General features: G+C 45.3%; 1 protein-coding gene across 13 annotated transcripts in view; it reads right to left on the reverse strand.

The window, feature by feature from the left end:
• The window catches only part of Cux1 (cut like homeobox 1), a 318,232-nt gene that overhangs the window by 148,202 nt on the left and 149,848 nt on the right, over window positions 1–20,182 (reverse strand). For all 13 annotated transcript variants that reach the window (XM_085837322.1, XM_085837323.1, XM_085837321.1 and 10 more), the window contains exon 3: window positions 12,112–12,159. In XM_085837322.1, coding sequence (XP_085693448.1) covers window positions 12,112–12,159 — 48 coding nt within the window. The remainder of the gene's footprint in view (window positions 1–12,111; window positions 12,160–20,182) is intronic.

A 20,182-nucleotide genomic window follows, 5' to 3' on the forward strand; every position in this document is an offset into this window, starting at 1 on the left:
CCATCCCCCCCCCCCCCCCCCGCCACACCCGGTCACTCCCTGTTCCTGAGAGTACCAAGCAATTTCCACTCAGCCTGGAAGGCGCCTCATTGGAATGTTCTACTGATCTCTGGGGCTGGGCTCAGTTCCACCTATAAATTGAGGCCACTCCTACCAGCATAGGGCATCAGACTGTTGTTACCAGGCTACAGAGCAGACTCACCTCCTCTGGGCAATCCCAAAAGGACTATTTTTGCTACAGCTTCTATATTCGTTCTGAGAATGGAAACCCACACTCAATGAAGAAGGTTTTCACCTGCAGGAAAGCTCATGGTCTGGGAGTCTGTCATCATATTACTCTGAAGCTGGTTAATAAGGAAAGGGCTGCCTGTGCATGAGCACCTGTTTTTCGGGACATGGTGTAATGATAGCCTTGGGCTGTTACAGCCACTGCAAACACTTTCCCACCACACACACCTAGGCAGCTTTCTACAAGTGAACCTCCCCATCTCCCTCCAGCAAAATGACCACACACTTCCACTGTACATTTCCTCTTTCTGTCTTCTCATTTTAAGTCAAGGCCTCATAATGCCCAGGCTGGCCTTGAATTTGACATGTAGGCAAGTATGTGCTTGGATTTTCGAGCCTCCTGCCTCCACTGCAGGAGTGCTGAGATCACAGGTGTGATCTTCTGTACTCAGTTTGGTAGTTGTGGGTGATGGCTTTGTGCATGCTAGGCAAGAGCTGTACTCAGGGAGCCACAGGCCTAGTCTGTTTACACTTGACAGTTGGAAGCTGTGTTGAAGACTGTCTGTATTTAATATTGCACTATGCTAGTGCAAAGGGGGAAAATATAACGTTCCCAGAGTAGTCCCTGTGTGATGCTGGCTTCACTTAGGGAGCTGTGATTCTTTTATTCCAAAGTTGACAGTGCAGCTGAAGTAAGTTCCAAAACTTATATAGAGATAACAAGTTAGTTTCTATATGAACGACCTATAACAGCAGTGTTTCATAGCAGTAGCAGGAACAGCTTTTTCCAGGATCCTGGGCATGGTGGCACCCTTGCTACCCCAGCATCTGGGACTGACAGGCAGAAGGAACAGGAGTTCAAGACCATTCTTGCTGACATGTTGAACTGAAAGTCAGTCTGGGCTACAAAAGAAAAGTCTCTTTCCCTCCCCCCCTCCTTTTCCCCCTTTCCCTTTCCCTTCTTTCCTTTCCTTTTTCCTTTCCTTTCCTTTCCTTTCCTTTCCTTTCCTTTCCTTTCCTTTCCTTTCCTTTCCTTTCCATTTGCTTATTGAATGTGAAGGTCAGAGAATACTATACAGGAGTCAGCTCTCTCCCTCCATTATGTGGGTTCTGAGGATCAAATTCAGGTCATTAGGCTTGCTGGCAAATGCCATTCCTGTCTGAGCCACCTTGCCAGCCCAAGCCATCCACTTTTGGATGAAGAAAGCGTGCTTTAGTAAAAATCTGAAAGAGGATGTAGCCACAAAGAATGAAATGGGCAAGAGCGTGGCCACAGCAGAGGTGTGGCATGGCAGAGGAGGAAGCCCTCAGAGAGTCAGACTGATAATTAACATCCTCTCAAGACATTTGCAGGGCTCTTAAGTTAGCACTGACTTCCATTTTCAGGAAGGGACTGCAGGCAGGGCTGTTGAGGATGCTGGATTAGCTGCCTGCCATTTTCCTAAAGCTCAAGCTGACTTAGAGGTAAGCTGCAGAGGACAGGTCACAGCACAGCAGCAGGCTAGGTGCAGAGGTGGGAGGGCCCAGCTGCCTGTCTCATTCACTGGCTCATTCGTTCATTCATTCCTTCATTCCCACCATGAAAAAACAGTGTGAAGAGGTTTACAATCCCCACCCAGCAAGCCAGAGCCTTCTCTTCCTTCCCACCATCTTTTACCTCAGGAAACCATGGAAGGGCTGCAGGGAAGTATTCCCAGAGGCCTGGCCGCCTGAGGTAGTGAGTCAGTTGGTGGAGTGCTGGTGCCGCATGCATGAATCCCTGGGTTCTATGCCCTGCATCCTATAACGTAGTCATAGTGGCACATGCCTGTAATCTTAGCATGCCCTTAATCCCAGCACTTGGAACGCATAGACAGGCAAATCTCTTGAGTTCAAGGCCAGCCTGGTCTACAAAACAACTACCAGGATAGCCAGGGCTACACAGAGAGACTGTCTGGAAAAACAAAGAAAAAACAAAAAGCCCCAACAATTTCTAGGGCTGGAGAGACTATGTTTTCCCAAAAACCCATGAGTTATTTAAAGAAAATCTTATGCAAGGCAGGGGAGACCTCCCTACAAATTGTTGGTTAGGGGAGAAGACACTGCCCCCGCCCCCCAACACAGGCTACATTCCGTACTTAGTTGTTCACTATAACTGGATAGTATGACCCTAGTGATGAAGACACAACCTATTTTAGTTGCAAGACGTAGAGCATCCTCCCTGCTGGATCTCTATTGAAGTGCCAGAGGTGTTATGCAGGATGCTGGAGGAGAAGTCATTCTCCCTGCAATCCCCAGTACCACTACTGTGCTACTCAGGATGTGCCTACTGGAGTAATTATCACATGGCAGTTCTCTGGTTGGATGTGAGGCTTGCTCCACAGGAAGGAATTCTGCCTGGCACTGCAAACCTGTTCAAAAGCCCATGGCTTGGGAGGTCACAGACCCTAATGGGGTACCTTCACATTGTGGTCTTGCCAAATGGACAGGTTGCTAAATTGCCTTTTAAATATTTATATTTATACCCATAGATTAGTGCAGCTTTAGACTGGCCAGAAAAGCAGTAGGCAGCAGTCAATCGGGTGCAGAGGCTCATAACTGGTTAAAGTGCTGAGAGGACCGACCGCTGAGTGCCCAGCTCTAAACAAGACCACTGTACAACCCTCCAAGGCCCAGGGACATCTGGGAAGAGGAGCCAGAACGATGTGAGAGCAAGAGGCAGGGAAGAGTGCTGTGAAACGCTGTCTTCTAGATGGGATTTATGAACTCAGACAGTTATGGTGACCTGCACAAGATCAAGCCAGTCACTATTCCAGCATGGGCTCATAAGGCTCTACTCCTAGCTGAAGAGCTATTGGCAATTGATGGCTCCTAGGGGAGAGTCATTTTTCTTTGGGGCCAGGGCTGCTGTAGATTGCCCATGCTCTACAGGATAGCCCCATATGCATTTGGATGGAGCTTACTGGATTTAATGTATATTAGCAGCCAAAAAAGAGGTCATAAGAGAAGGAGAGGAAGTTTTCGGGGTCTGGGAGAGAATGGGAGGGGAGAGATTTGATCAAGATACATTGCAAAGCTGAGCATAGTGATATAAGCCACGCCTTGAATCCCAGCACTCAGGAGGCAGAGGTAAGCAGATCTCTGTGAGTTGTACATCAAGTTCCAGGCCAGCCAAAGCTACATAGTGGGAAACTCTCAAAAACAAAGGAAACTTAGTTCTAGACGACCCAGAACTAAGTGATGAGATAATGTTTGAATAATAATAATACACATTATAAACATATATAAATTGTTAATAGAAAAACTAAAGGAAAGAAGTTTAAATTTTACTCTGAAAACCATAAAATACTGTAGAAAGAAACAAAATTAATGGAGGACTTTGCTAAATTGAAGACTTAGTAGTATAACAATGGTAATAGTCACAAAGCTGAGGTACAGATTCAATGCACTGCATTCCAAAATTCCAGCTGACTTCATTGCTGAAAATGAAAACTGATCCTGAAATCTGTGTGAGAATGCAAGGGCCCAAACAGACATAAATAAGTAAATAAATAAATAAATAAATAAATCCTGAAACTAGAAAAAGTTGGAAGACTCATACTTTCCAATTGACAAATTACCACAAACCATGTTTACCAAGACTATGGCATTGGCTTAAGAAAAATAATATAGCCCAATGAAGGGTGGCAAGAAATATATCATGATGTTTGACAAAAACAATGAGACTATCCAATGGCAGAAAGCCAGCTTTAATTCTGGAAGTGCTAGAGACTGAACTCATGACTTCACACATGCTAGGCAGGGGCTCTACCACTGAACCACACCCCCAGCCCCTCCCTGGGGGATTCTAGGCAGGGGCTCTACCACTGAGCCACGCCCCCAGCCCCTCAGTGGGGGATTCTAGGCAGGGGCTCTACCACTGAGCCACGCCCCCAGCTCCTCACTGGGGGATTCTAGGCAGGGGCTCTACCACTGAACCACACCCCCAGCCCCTCACTGGGGATTCTAGGCAGGGGCTCTACCACTGAGCCATATCCTCAGCCACTTATCATATCTCTTAAGTGTTCCCTGTACAAGTTCATTCTGGGAATCTAACATTTTGATCATTTGATTCTTGATGTCAGTCTCATACATGGAATTTTGAGTCAACGGGACATTAGGAAAATCTAATGAAGATGCAGACATGGCTTTTTGAAAGGAAGATCTGTAGAAAATCAGGTATGCTGGTGTACCGGCTAGTTTGTGTCAACTTGACACAGGCTGGAGTTATCACAGAGAAAGGAGCTTCAGTTGGGGAAATGCCTCCACGAGATCCAGCTGTAAGGCATTTTCTCAATTAGTGACCAAGGGGGAAAGGCCCCTTGTGGGTGGTGCCATCTCTGTGTCTTGTGTCTTGGTTCTATAAGAGAACAGACTGAGCAAGCTAGGGGAGGCGAGCCAGTAAAGAACATCCCTCCATGGCCTCTGCATCAGCTCCTGCTTTCTGACCTGCTTGAGTTCCAGTCCTGACTTCTTTGGTGATGAACAGCAATGTGGAAGTGTAAGCTGAATAAACCCTTTCCTCCCCAAGTGCTTCTTGGTCATGATGTTTGTGCAGGAATAGAAACCCTGACTAAGACAGCTGGTCACTGAAAATTTCCCAAGTTTGAGCAAATCTATGTGACTAGTATTAATTTTAAGTAATTAAATTAATTAATTTAATTTTAATTAAGCCCACATAGTTTTAGACTTTTAGAGTAAGTTGTGTCAGTTTATTCTTATACCAAATAGTTTCCTTTCCCTTTATCATCTCACTATTCTCTCCTGCCATGTCTCCCACTCCAAAACAGTTTCTTACAGCCCAGGCTGGCCTGGGATTCCTTAAGTTATTAAAGATGTCCTTGGACTTCTTTTCTTCTTGCTTCTACCACATGGGAGCTGGGATCATGAGCTGCCACGATGCCAAGTTTATAAATACTGTCTCTAATTCTCACCCAAATCTATTTCACTGCGCCCTCATGTTAATCATTTGAGGTAGCAGAGGCACTGAGAGGTCAGCTGGCTTGGCCAATGTCAAAGTCAAAGGCCTCTGACCTTATAATTTTTAACTTTAGGCCTACTATTCTTATCCTGATATACCTGAGTTGGGTTAATAGAAGCTGACAGAAGATAAAGTCTTTTTACTGATGGGATGTTTTTAATTTATATAGCAAAGGTGTTATCTCCATCCAAGCACCTGCCTATCTTTCTATCCTGCCTGCCTGCCTGCCTGCCTGCCTATCAATCCACCCATCCCATCTTCCTACCTGTCAATAATTTTTGTCACTTGGCATAAGCTAAGATCACCTCTGAAGAAGGAACCTCAGTTGAGGGAATGCCTCTGTAAGACTGGCCTGTGGACATTTTATTGACTGATGATGAAAGAGGATGGGCACAGCCCACTGTGAATGCTTCCACCACTGGACATGGGTTCTATAAAACAGGCTGAACAAGCCACAGAGAGCAAGCCAGTAAGCAACACTCCACCATGGTTTCTGCCTACAGGTTCCTTCTTTGGGTTCCTGCCATGGCTTCCCTTCATGATGGCCTGCAATCTGTAAAATGAGACCCTTTCCCTCCAGGTTTCTTCTGTCATGGTGGCTACCACAGTAATAGAAAACAACTATAATAGATTGCTCTGTTTGATCCATGCATCTTGCCAATCCCCATTTATTTCATTTCATGTACCTCCTCTATAAACCCACCCAACCCATCTACCTCCGCCTTCTACCCATTTCCATTATCTATCAAATCTTTACTCATTCCCACCCACCCATCACCCTCCATCTGCTCTATCATCCCTCCTCATCCTGTTTCATCCATTCATCTATCCAAGCACCCAACCACTTCTTCCATTAACTCTTCCAATCCACCTAGCCAATCATTCTGATATCCATGCTTCTGCCCCACCCACCAATATCCATCCATCTATCCTATTCAGTCTGTCTAGTCTCTCTCATATTAATCATCGATGGCCCTCATCTGCCCATCTATCTTTACCCATGTCCATCCATCCATCTCTTTCATCTACCCATCTATCCTTACCCATATAAATTCATCTATCCATGCCATTGAACAATAACCATCCACCTCACTCATCGATCCATCTAACCAATCAACTCATCTATCTTCACCCAACCACAACCATCCATCCATTCACTCCTCCTCCTTTATTTAAGATGGGCCTACTATGCACCAAGCATTGTGTACCATGGGGACACAGGTCTCACTAATCATTAAACTCCATGAAAACAGTCTCTGAATTAATTTATCTGCCATTGCATATCAAGGTCTAATTCAGGTATGGTTTGGCACATAGATATCACTGAACTAAAGAAAAAATAAGCACACCTTGTCTTTGAGAAGCTCAGAGTCCAGACAAAAGACTGGCATTAAGAGTTGTGACTCAACCGGGCGTGGTGGTGCAACGTGTTTAATCTCAGCACTTGGGAGGCAGAGGCAGGCAGATTTCTGAGTTCGAGGCTAGCCTGGTCTACAGGGTGAGTTTCAGGACAGCCAAGACTACACAGAGAAACCCTTTCTCTAAAAAAAGTTGTGACTTGGTGAGGCAGGGTTACAACTCCATTCTGAACTGAGCATGGGTAGGGCTGGAGTGAGACTTGCTTAGCTGTCAGAGTCATTGAGTAATAAAGAGTCTGATTTCCACATGATAAAGGAACTGAAGTGAAAGAGACATGTCCCAAGGTGCCAGTGTGTGCCACGTTCCCTGGGTGCTGACATGGGTCTCTAGATAACACAGGACCTGGTTTTCTTGCCTTCGCTTGCCTGAGGTTCTGAGAGAACACCACCAATATTTTATTACCATGTTTTCGAAGCTCCCCCTTTTTTCCATCAGTTTGGACTGATTAAACAAAACTCAGGCATCTCCTATGTGCCTGGCCCCGGGAGACACCAGAGCCCCTGAACACCCTCCTGGAAGAGCAGGGCTGGCCCTCACTTGACTCCAGGCACGTGGAGGCTGCCAGGTGCCTGCTAGGCAGCTGGGAACCGGTTGCACAGGGGTTTCCCAGCTCAGAGGCCAAATGACAGCTGGGTAGAGCACACCCACTTGGGTCCCCACTGTAAACATCCAAGAAATCTAGTGATGGCTACCGAGAGGACGTTAAAAATAATTACCCTCTGAAAATATTAGATTTGCTCTGGATTGTTCATTACACACAATGGTTTAATAGGACTTTTATTGAATAGCTGCAGAGCTCTGGGCCGAAATCAATTTGCCTTACACGCGGAATTTTGATGTGTGCTGTTGACTTCTCCAACACGGAGCAATTTGTAATAGCTTTGGCTCGCTGTTGTTTTCAAAGCTCCCTGCTACATCACAAGCATTTATTTCTGACCACAAAATTACATTTATTCAACAGAAAGCAGCTCTGGGTCTTTAAGAGGTTAACTTCTGGAGTGCTTGGCTGCTCTCCAGCACTGAGGAGGAGCTCGGGCGCAGTGGCCCCCTGTACACAGGGGCGGCAGCGCCAGGCGGGCGGCCGTGATTAATAGAGTGTTGAGTGCGCGCCTTTCCACATGCGAGCTGCTCAGGCCCCGGCTCCCATAGATCATGGGCTCGGCCTCAACATATCTGACTAAAATTGAATTTGGCTTCTCTCTCAACCGTTCATTTCCTATGTTATGCAAGGTTATATCCTTTTCTGCATGAGCAGAGCTAAACCAGCTGCAGCTTCGGAGGGGAAAATGTGCTTTCAATTACAGCGCTGGCCCATTCGCCTCAGCACAATCCTGCGCGCCTCTAATTGAGCCATCATCCAGCCAACCTCCAGGAGGATCCTGTGCTGGTCAGGCTTTGGGGTTTTGTTCTAAGCTCGTTAAAAACGCATCATACCCATTGCCACCTTAACCACAATGGTACCTTCTACAGCTGTAGAAAGGTCCAGAGTTGAGGGTGGTTGGGCTGGATAAGAACGAAGTCCCAGGTGAAGGGCCAGGGCAGAGGGCCACATAGGAGAGGGGGAGTCCCTGTGTTTTGTGCCTACAGTAGTTTGTTTTCAACATGCCTGGAAGTCTCTCTCTACAGGCCCCTATTATAGACACTAGCCTTAAACTTGTAGGTACCTCTGATATCTGATCCTTAAAAAAATTTATTGTGGTAGGCAGTGGTGGCAAATGTCTTTAATCCTTGGGAGGCGGAGGCAGGCCGATCTCTGAGTTCAAAGCCAGCCTGGTCTACAGAGTGAATTCCAGGACAGTCAGGGCTACACACAGAGAAACCCTGTTTTGAAAAACAAAAACAAACAAACAAACAAACAAAAAGTTTAGTGACAGGGTTCTGGGTCTAAATTTGGTATGGACTCAAGGATGGCCTTGAACTTCTGATCCCCCTGTTTCTACCTCCAAAGTGCTGGGATTACACACTGTGTAGCCAGTTAGCTTGGGCTACATATGATTCTGTATAAAACAACAATAATAAAACACACACATTTATAATAATATACAACATATTATATAATATATAAATATATATGAAAGATATTTCATACAATAAACATATGCAGCTTTTTTGAAACAAGCTCTTAACTACATAATTTTGGCTAGTTTTCCATTCACCCTGTATTCAGGCTGGCCTTGAACCCTGCACCCTCCTGTGCCAGCTCTGGTCTTTGTTTCTGAAGCACTCAGTAGGTATGTAAACCTCCTCTTGCTCATTTGTCTTTTGAAACTGTTGATGGGTAGTAAAAGATATTACTTCTTCTTCCCTACTTGGCCCCGATGGATGGATGGATCGATAGTGGAAATTTGAAAACTTCCACTATCCTTTACCACTTTCCTTCCTTGTCAGCAAGCCTAACTAACCCTGTAGCTTTACCTGAGCACCCAAGCTTCCCTGGCAGACTAAAACTGACCACAGGGCCTGGGATGGAGCTCAGTCGGGAGTCCACTTGCCTAGCATGCAGGGATTCCTGGGTTCCATCCAGCATTTGGAAAGTGGGACTAGGAATCCAAGGTCATCCCTGGCTACATGGTGAGGAAGGCAAACCTGGGCTACAGGAGACCCTGTCACAAACAAACAAACAAACAAACAAACAAGCAAACAAAGCCATGCAGCTTTTGCTATGCAAGCTGAAACATGATTATTTCATTCTGAAACACATACTGCAACTATACAAAGTCAGACAGGGTCACGCAAGAGTCTCTTAAAAGAAATTCACAAGCAGTCTCTTGCCAGTTTTGTGTTGTGTTGTGTGGGGTGAAACAGCATTCTCTTGGTCATAAACTCCGTCTACACAACAACCTAGGTTGTCGTCCTTTGGTTTATTATTTCAACATTTTGAATTACCTGCAGGATCGAGTTTAACTTTACTTATTACCCTTTTGTCTCCTTGGTGCTGGGGAACAAATCCAGGGTGCTATGAATCCCATGAGAGAGCTCAACCACTGAGCCACAACCCCGCCCACTCTAGGTAAGTGCCCTACCTCTGAGTCATGGCCCTAGTTCTTGCTTGTAAATAAAATTATTTTTAACAGGTGGGTTTGATGACTGTTGTTAGAGATACATAGCTCCAGCTACAGTCATCAAACCTACCTGTTAAAAAATTTTTGCAGGGTTAAAAAGGTTCTTTTTCTAGTTTGCTGATAGTTTTTGTTTAGTTATTTTTTTATTCAAAGTTATTTATTTATTTTATTCATGCACGTGTGTGCCTGGTGCCTGAGGAGGGAGACAAGAACTCTGGACTCTGTGAACAGGATGGATGGTAAGAGCAGTCATGCGGGTGGCCCTTTGTAAGAGCAGGAATGCTCTTTATCATCTCTCCAGCCCTCACCAATGGATTGTTTTCCCCCATTTTTTCCTTATAGTTAGTGAAATGGCAATTTTCCATTCATTTGGTCATGTTATAAAGAACATTACTGCAATTTACTGCTGTTAAATGAAACAGCCAAGCCTAGTGGCTTTCAGTGACTTTTCTTAGGGCTCTTGAATTATCTATTTATAACTAAATAAGAATGGCTGATTTTCCTTCATGTTCTGTTCTTGTCTGATTTGACATCAAGGTTACTGTAGCCTCAGAAGACAAGTTAGGAATTGTTCGTTTTCTATTCTGTAATGGAGCTTTAGTCTGAACGATTGACAGAACCCTCTCTGAGAGAAGTGTGTGCACTCTATGTTGTATAGTATGATGCTCCTACCATCAGGGCCATTGCAAGGGACCCTTAAGATTGAGCCTATAAACAGATATTCCCCCACAAAAGGAACGTGGGAATTACCATTCTCTCAGTCACTTCCTTTTGCATGTCCCAGATGTTTGCACACAATTCTGCTCTAATTGCATGTGCCCTGTGTTTGCAGGAAGTGCCAGAGTACATACAGTGTGGAAGCTGGGACTCTATCTGTGTTACTTACAAGGACATTGTTGTCCATTTGGGGTGAGTTTTGGGTGTGGTGGCTGCTCTGGGGTCACCTAGGCTTCTCACCCATACTCTGTATGGAAGCCCAATAAGCTCACTGGCTCCCCATGCTGGACTATGGTAGCATTATCCTTGGTGATCTATAAAGACTGTGATCCCTTGGCTGAAGCAATGTACTCCCTGCTAGAGAAAAGGCCATCTTTAAAATGTGCTCTTCTTTTCCTGTCCTGAGAAAGGCATGTCCTGGGAGGAGAGAGGCCAGGGAGCTACTGTCTTAGGGAGTACTAGTGTGGAACTTAAGGGGAGAATCTTCTTAGCTTAAAAATTCAAGGCAGGAATCCTGAGATAAGCAGCAGCTTTCAAAAAGTACAACAGTATGAGTTCACAAAGGAATAATAAACATATTTAATTATAAACTCAAAATAGATAAAAGAACAGAACAGACATGAGCAAAAACGGCACCCAAAAGAAACATACTCAAGGTTGGCTATTGAAAAGAAAAAAACTCACACAATTGATGAATCATTTTAGTAATTTAAAAAAAAAAAAAGACAATGCTAAAAATAAAAGTGGAGAAATATATTATAGCTTCAGCAGATTAAAAAGATTAAAGGTTCAGAGAAATGGCTCGGGTTAGTTAGGGGTACTTTTTGCTCCTGTAGAGGACCAGAGTTCCATTCCCAGCACCCGCACAGTGGCGCACAACCATGCATAACTCCATTTCCAGGGGAGCTGACTTCTGGAGGTCCAAGGTGCTTTGTTTTTAAACAAGGAGTTGCCATACAGCATAGGCTGAACTGGGACTCACTAGGTAGTAATGCTCCTGTCTCAGTCTCCCGTGTGCTGGGTGGAATACAAGAGTGTGTTGCCAGCTTGGCTGCAAGGGATTGTTTAAATTACTGTTGGAGTAGAACATGTTTCAAGTTGGATTGAACACTGAGGTTAACTCCCGTTCCCAATTAATTGTCTGGGCTTGTGAAACAGAAAATTAAGTACAGCAATCAATCAATCCAATTTTAACGTGAGTTAAATTTGATGACTTTGCCATAATAATTACATGTAATCGTTATGATTATAAAATTTCAAACTTTTCAATCAAAGACAACAGTTTTATTGGCTTCTTCTAAAGGCATTTTGATCTACTTTCATCTTACCAGCCTGTGTGTGTGTGTGGAGGGGCACGCTGTGAGTTATCAGGGGAAGTGGTAGATGGAAGGGTATCTCAGGAAGTAGGAGTCTATGCTCTGGGGTTTCAACATCAGTGACACTCAGGCTCACTTCCACAGCTTCTCACCAGGCCTCAGAACACCTGCTTCCTGACTGAGATGTGAGGAGCAGCCTCCTGCTCCTGCCACCATGCCCTCCCACCGCGATGAACTGTGCACTCTCAGACTGTGAGCCACTGTAGCCCTTCCTTCCTTCCTTCCATTGCTTTTGTCACCGTAGTAAGAAAAGTAGCTAACACAGCAACAGACAGTGGCGTGAGGATAAAGAACATGCACGTGTACTCACCTCCCCTTGGAAGCTCTTGAGCAGTGGTGCTACCTGCTTGCGTAAATCCTGGGTGGAACAGAGGTCAGGACACAGCCATTGGAGGAAAGAGAAGAACAACACTGGTTAGGTTTCCTACAAAGGCTCTGTGCAGATCATCACCACAAAAAGCCACAAAGACAGACCCTGTCTTAAGACAAAACAGTGAACTTCTACTAATTCATGTGGGTGTGTGCATGTGTTCTCGTGGAGGCCAGGAGTGGAGTGTCTTCCTCAGTCTTCTCTGCTTACTGTTTGAGGCAGTGTCTCTCACTGCAGCTTACAGATTCAGGGAGGCTGTCTGGCTACGGAGGCCACAGGGGTCTGCCTATCTCTACTTCTAACATTGGGATTACAAGCACATAGCTTTTATGTGGGTGCTGGGGATTGAACTCAGGTCCTCATGTTCTCATGTCAAGACCCTTTACCCACTGAGGCACCTCCCTTACCCAGTTTCCTAAGGGCTGACCTTCATAGGTGTATCACCTCCTTGGGAGAAGCCAACAGTTTCTGCTCCTCCACTGGATGATTTGCTATGTTTCTACACTAAGTTCAATGACAAAAAGCAAGGAGATGCATTCACGGGCTTCCCTCCTCCACCCCCACAAACATTGCTACCTGTAGAAGACTAATAGCCCTAACGATATCCTGAGACCTATAAATACATGACTTGACACAGTAAAGGGACATCGCAGCTATGATTATATTAACAATCGTGGGTCTGAGAGAGGATCCTGGACCATGTACGTGGGGATAATGTCATCAGACTGCCCAAGTAGAAACACAGGAGTCCATACAAGAGAGAGAGTCAGAGGGGACTCAAACACGGCAGCAGAGATTAGAGAGATAGTAAGATGTAGGGTCCTGGCCAGAGGGCTAGCAGAGCCTGGCAGAGCTGGCGCAGGCTGGAACCAGACCTTCCTAAAGCTTTTGGAAGGAATGCAGCTTTTGCTGGCAACTCCATATCCACCTCGTAAATCCTGTTCTGGATTCCCACCCTCCAGCAGTGTCTGATGATGTATTTCTGTTGTTTTAAGCAGATAGAAGCAATGGGGAATAAAATACTTTTCTGTTCAGCCCACCACCAGCCATTCCAGAAAGACAGGATAAAATCTAACAGTAAAGGGCAAAGAAGATAAAAACAAAGGACAACAGGAGGAAGATTTGTGTTTGAGTTTTGTCTGGTTTTTTGAGACGAGGTCTCATGTAACTCAGATTGGCCAGGAACTTACTATGTAGCTCAAGATAACCTTAAGCCCCCACTTCCCATATGGGTATTTGCTACACGGCTCAGCTGGGAGGAGACGCGGGGCCTGGAGGCTATCCTCCTTTGCCACAGGTGGTTGACTGCTTCCATCATGGGCAGCGCCAGTCAAGAGTACATTTAAAATTAGTACTCTCTCGTGATGGAGAGTTAGGGATGGCAAGTCCCTATCCTGAGGGTCAGTGGGAGAGGTTAAAGAGGCTCTGAAGAACACTAAGAGCCAGGAGGGTACTGAGCTAAACAAAGGGAGTTCCCAAGAGAAGGGTGTTGCTACTACAGAAAGCTGCAAACCTAAGAACCAAGACAAGATTAGATTTAGCAGCAGGGAAGGTCCAGGGAACAGAGAGCCGCTAGAGTAGGTTTAGCAGCTGCTACAGCAAGTGTGTCCACTGTTTAGTTACAGCACCAGGGAAAGGACCAGGAGGAACATGGCCAGGCCTGCAAGTGCTAACTGAATGTTCACTCGGTTGCTGACACCAGCAGTCCTTAACCTTGGCCCACTGACCCCCATCAACAATATGGACTAGAATACTGAACAGAAGGGTGTCCACAGCTGAGAACAAGAAGGAAATTTATCTAAGGTCGTGGAACTTGACAAGTTAGAGTCTGAACTCAGTTCTCTGTCTCTCTTTCCTTCTCTCTCTCTCTCTCTCTCTCTCTCTCTCTCTCTCTCTCTCTCTCACACACACACACACACACACCCTGCTCTCTTCTGGCCTCATGGGCACCTGCATGCACATGATGTACATAAACACATACATGTGCAAATATATGCACATAAATATAAAGGATTAAATCACCGCACGTGTGGAAATGGCATGTGCAGTAGCCACTAAAAGAGTAACATGTACTGATGGACACCAGTGTGTCACTCAGGTGGCTTACAAAAGCTAGGTATGGTGACTCGTGCTTATAAACCCCAGCACAAGGGAGGCTGATTCAGGAGGATCACAAGTTCAAAGCCAACCTAAGCTATGCCAGTCAGGTCCTCTCTCATAAAGTCCCATTCTGAGGGCCCAGAGAAGCTGGGTGAGGTTACAGAATGACAGAGAGGAAGAGCTCAGAATTGGGGACCTCAGCAGAGAAAAGGAAGAGGGGAGAGTTTCATGGGTCAGTTTGGGCCCAAGTCCATGTAGCCCCTGGGTGCCTTAACCTCCTCTCTTGGTATGAGGTTAGCTTCATGAGAAAACCAACTGTCTGAAGCAAAGAGGTGACAGAGTTATCTCTGCAGACTATAACAGGATTCCAGAAAGGCCCAAGAGCTGCCTCTCATGACAGGCTTGTCACACGCCCTTTTTAATTATTTCCTTTTGGTTTGTTCGAGACAGGATCTCACTGGTCTTGAACTCAATGTAGCTGAGATGACCTCGAACTCCCTTTGCCTCCTGAAGGCTGAGATTACAAACCATGCCTCGCTGGTGTGATCTGGGGATGGAATCCAGGCCTTTGCCACCTGGGCCACAACCCCAGTCCCTGAAGCAACCCTTTTGATATTAAAGCCAGATGTGCATCTGTCTGCACACAGGTGCACATGCACCCCCTTCTCCCCATGGCTGACAGGGAAAAAGAACTGACTGTATATTCACACAGCACACACACACCAACACAGATGCACTTCAAGCCAGCAGCTAAAAGACTCATTCTAATTTTATTTCTTGGCAGTTTGAGAAATGCCTTATCTCAATCTGCCGCCTGCAAATATTATCTGGTTTGTTACTAAACTGAGGAGAGAGATTCAAAGCTGCTCAGTTCTGGCCCACGGGACTCTGTCGTCGTCGGTTAGCATGGACAGGAAATGATTTATCCTCTTTTAGAGCATGGTGCCCTTTGCATTCTAGACAGCCACTAAAACCACAGTCTCTACCGCTTCTGGTCCTGGGTCACCATCAATGCACAACCTTCGTGACAACTGCCAACTGAAGAAAGGTGGGGTTTGAGTTGATTGAAACCACACTAGAAAGAGTTATAACTTGGTAACTGACACATGTTTGAAAAGTCCTAACAATAGAGTGGAGTGCTTAATTGAGTTATGGGGTTTCCACTGCTATCAATTTTGTTCCATCTTGTACCAATCACTGAACAAAAAGCAAAACAGCTTAATCACAGAAAGTGAGGCCCTTGTGGGTGGGGGGGATGGTTCAGTCAGTTTGTTGCTTGCTGTGCAACCATGAGGACCTGAATTTGATCCTTAGCACCCTGGTATAAAGTTGGGTATGGAGGATTACTGCGGGGTATGGGGCAAGCCAGTCAAGCTGAATTATTGAACCCCACATGCTAGTTACTTTGTCTGAAAAAGCAACATGGAAAGTTCTCAAGAAATGAGATGAGGTTGACCTCTGACCTCTACACGCATGCCCTCCTATAACTAAACAAATTGCACACACACATAAATCATTTTTTAAATTAGGGAAAGTGATGGCCTTGAAGTGATTACTATCAAGTGTCTGTTGGAAAAGGCCAAATATGTTGTTTGTCCCTCTCTTCTGAGTAAACAGCACAAAGGTGATATTACCAGAGCCATTTGCAGGTAGAGGTGATTTTCATTATTCTGGACCGCAGCATTGGCTCATCAGTTAAGAGAGCATGTTGCTCTTACAGATGATCTAGGTTCGATTCTCAGCACCTACACGGTGGCTTACAACCATTTGTAACTCTAGTCCCAGGGACTCTGAAGCCCTCTTCTGGCTTCTGTGGACACCAACCATGCACATAATACATGCACATAAAACAGATACATTAAGTAATAAATAAATCTTCAAAAAAAGTTGCTAGAGTTAGTCACACTGGCTTAAAAAGAAACGAGAGCCTTGTGAACATCTCTGCTCCTACCCATCATGGCTCATGCTGAGGTGTCACCTCTGGATCCACATCTGCCTTATGCAGTTTACCTTTTCTTCCTGTATCTTGGTTGTGAAAAGCTGGGGTGGGTCTTAACTCAGGTGAAAAAGGTGGACTGACTCATTTGAAAAAAGGACTCTCAGAAATATTCAGATTGGGAGGTGACATGCCACATAGTGACACATTTCCTTATGACTATATGAAGTGTTCACTATCTAAACCTCAAAGCAAGAAAATTCTTAGTCAGGCGTGGTGGTATGGACTTGTAGTCCCAACACTGGGGAGGAACACATGGACAGATTTCTGGGGTTAGCTGCCGAGCTGGCCTGACCTGCTTGGAGATCTCTGGCCTAGTGTGACCCCTTATATCAAAAGGTGGGTAGCTCCTGAGTTTGTCCACTGAGCTTCATATGAACATGAATGAGTACTCCTAAACACACACATACATACACACATCCCACAAAGGGGATTCTGACTGGAAAGTGTCTTCGAGAGCCAGGAGATGGCAGGTAAAGAAGACTGCTGCCAAGCCTGAGCACCCGAGTTCAACCCTAGAGCCTATAGTATGGAGGTAAAAACCAAAATCCTGCAAGCTCTCTGATCTTGACATACACAGAGGAACACATAGACACAGGCACACATATCCCTTACCCTATGTAAATTTTTTAAAAATGAAAATGTCTTGACTATGTGTCCAGAGCACAACTTAAAAACTCATTTTTATAGGTAGAGCAGTGGTGGGGCACGCCTTTAATCCCAACACTTGGGAGGCAGAGGCAGGCAGATGTCTGTGAGTGAGATCCAGGCCAGTCCTGTCTACAGATCAAGTTCCTGAAAGCCAGGGTGTGGGTGCTTTGACTACACGTTGTTTGTGTGCCATGTGTCCTTGAAGAGGACATCAGATCCCCTAACCCTGAAGTTACATAGTTGTTACTGCCATCTGGGTGCTAGGTCTTGAACACAGGTCCTGTGGAAGAGCAGCCATTCCTCTCTCCAGCCCCAAAGTACATTTTTATATCAAATATGTGTTAAAACTGGTACCATCCAATGTAAGACACATGTTATTCTAAACTGCAGGAAGAGAAACAGGTATTTTTATATCTGATGGCTCATTATTATATTGACCCTGAATCCGAAATGGACAAAACACACACATAAAAAAAAAAATCTAAGCATTATAGCTAACAAAACACTATTCACTTGAAAATAAAATAAGAATAATAGGCCCCAAGTTGTTGCTAAACAAGCAAGCAAACAAACACCCAACTATATAGGAGCTCCTATTTAGGGACTATGTGATATTCTGTAAAAGGGGGCCCTGGTCTTTCAGGATACATACTGAAGTCCTGAAGTTCTTGTGGATGAACTATATATGACTTTTTGTCAAGCCTATGAGGGACGAGGACAGGAGGAGAGGAGAAGATGGTTTTAACTGGTGTGATGAGTCTCAAGGGGGTAGTGCCACTCACCGGGTCCTGTGAATATTTGAAATGAGTCAATATATGTCTCTCTAAGAGACATTAAACCTTCTCTAAACAATCACTGAGCTGGCAGAGAGAGCAAGGAGGGTAGTCAGGGATGCCCTTTGAACTCTTCAGTGGATATTGCAAGTTGTCAATTTATGCCATCCAACACTCAGATCACCTGTCCTGGCTGTCCTGTCTACCATATGGGGACTCACGACGGGGTCAGGACTTTCTACTGAGCTGGGTGGAAAGCTCTCTGGTAGAGTGGCAATTGAAGAGTTGCTTACCAATACTTGGTGACCAATTCACTTAAACCAGGCATGGGGGTTTGTATACTATAATGGATTACATGACATTGCATGCCTGTAATCTAAGGACTAGGGAAGCTGGGGCAGGAGGGTTGACAGTCAAAAGTTGGAGGTCAGTCTAGGGTTGATGGTGGAACCATGTCTCGAAAGGGAAGGGAAGGGGAAGGGGGAGGAGGGGGAAAGGGGGAGTGGAGGGGGAGGGAAGGGAGGAGGGAAGGGAAGGTGGGGGGAGGGAAAAGGAAAGGAAAGGAAGTCTGACTGCCTGGGGATGCAGCTCATTTGATACAATGCTTGCCTAAAAATTACAGACTCTGGGTTTGCTTTCCAGCACCATAGTTCAGGTGTGGTGCAGATATGCAATCCCAGCACTAAGAAAGTAGAGTCAGGAGGAGCAGTTTAAGGCTATTCTAAATACCTAAATATTTAAGCCCAGCCTGAGCTACAGGAAACCCTGTCTTTAATAAAAAAAATAAAAATTAAAAAGGGGAGGGGGAGGAAAAGGAAAAGAGGGAAGGGAAGAGGAAAGGGATGGGAAAAGGAGAGGGGAAAGGGAATTTGCAGTCACTTAGTTTACTTAGAGAGTCTCTGTTCCCCAGGTCCCCAGCTTTGTTAGAACAACGAGAAGCTGAAAAGAGGTAGAAACGACTAAATTGTCTCTACCACTGGGTCCTCTGTCCTCTGAAAACTGGTGTAGGGCTCTCCTGGACCCCTCCATATAAGGCCTCCTTCCAGTGCCTCACACATGGTCTCCAGGCTCTGTTCCTCTGTTCTGAGCAACACTTGCCTGGCAGCTGTTCCCGGTCCCTGTTGCTGTCTCCAGTGCCATCTGACTTGTGAGTCAAACTGCACAGGGGTTGTCTAGAAGGAACTAGTAGAGCAACTTTTAGAAAAGAAGGAAGGAGTAGGGTTCTAGTACCTGCCTCAGTGGACAGTGGACCTATCAAATCCTCCAGCTCTTTAAAAATACAGAAAGCATAGCTAGGGATAGAGCTCACACACATGCCATCCCTAGAACCACATAAGCCAGGTGTGATGGTGCATGCCTGTAAAGCTAAAACAAGCACTTGGAGGTGAACCTAGGTGGAGGCAGGAAGATCAACAGTTTGTAGTGAGCTCCAAACCAGCATGGGATATACAAAACTCTGTCATGGGCTGGTGAAATGGCTCCGCAGGTAAAAGCACTCACTGACTGCTCTTCCGAAGATTCTGAGTTCAAATCCCAGCAACCACATGGTGGCTCACAACCATCTGTAATGAGATCTGATGCCCTCTTCTAGTGTGTGTCTGAAGACAGCTACAGTGTACTTACATATAACAATAAATAAGTCTTTAAAAAACAAAACAAAACTCTGTCATTACCAAAAAGAAAAAAAAGGAAGGAAGGAAGGAAGGAAGGAAGGAAGGAAGGAAGGAAGGAAGGAAGGAAGGGGAAAAAGGAGGAAGAGGAAGAAGAAACCCAAAACACCCCTCAAATTCCAACTAAAATGGAATATCTTGGGGGGGGGGGATCTAGATATTTCCTTGTACAGCTTCATTTCAGAAATCTGAATTCAGTTTTGATAAATCCAAGAAAGCTGAGTACATACAAAGTCAGCACAGCCCTCTAACTGGAAAAGCAACAGATCATTCTCCCTTCCTAAAAAGGAACAACAACATTGCCCACCCACCGCTATGTTTTCCTTCCTAGGTCTCCTCCCTTCCCCTCCCCTTCCTCCTGCTCTTCCCTTCCTCCTCCCCAACTCGTCTTCCTCCTCCTGCTTTGTGTGTGTGTGTGTGTGGGGGGGGTCTTATATAGCTTGCATTGGCTTCCAACTTATGATCCTCCTGCTTCCATCTGAGTGCTGAGGTTACAGGTCTGGACCACTAGACAATAATAATAAATAAACTGCTTTCTTAAGATGTAAGCCATTAGTCCTCACAACAATCTTCATGAATATTTGTACAATGCATGAAGATGCAGAGCATCAGTTTGCCTCAAAGGGAAATTAGCCCTGAGCACTTATTCCTGGTGTCATTTATGGCACCTGTGATTCCTCCTTTATGAACAGGGCAAAGAACCAGACCAGGTATGAAGCCTGTGTCTTCCTCAGTCACCCTCCCTCCACCTTATCCTTGAGGCAGGGCCTCCTGCTGAACCTGGAGTTTGCTGATTCAGCTAGATGGACAGCCTGTAAACT

Source organism: Mus caroli, unplaced genomic scaffold, assembly GCF_978045245.1.
Source record: "Mus caroli unplaced genomic scaffold, Mus_caroli_1 scaffold_4, whole genome shotgun sequence".
In the NCBI taxonomy this organism is placed as follows: domain Eukaryota; kingdom Metazoa; phylum Chordata; class Mammalia; order Rodentia; family Muridae; genus Mus; species Mus caroli.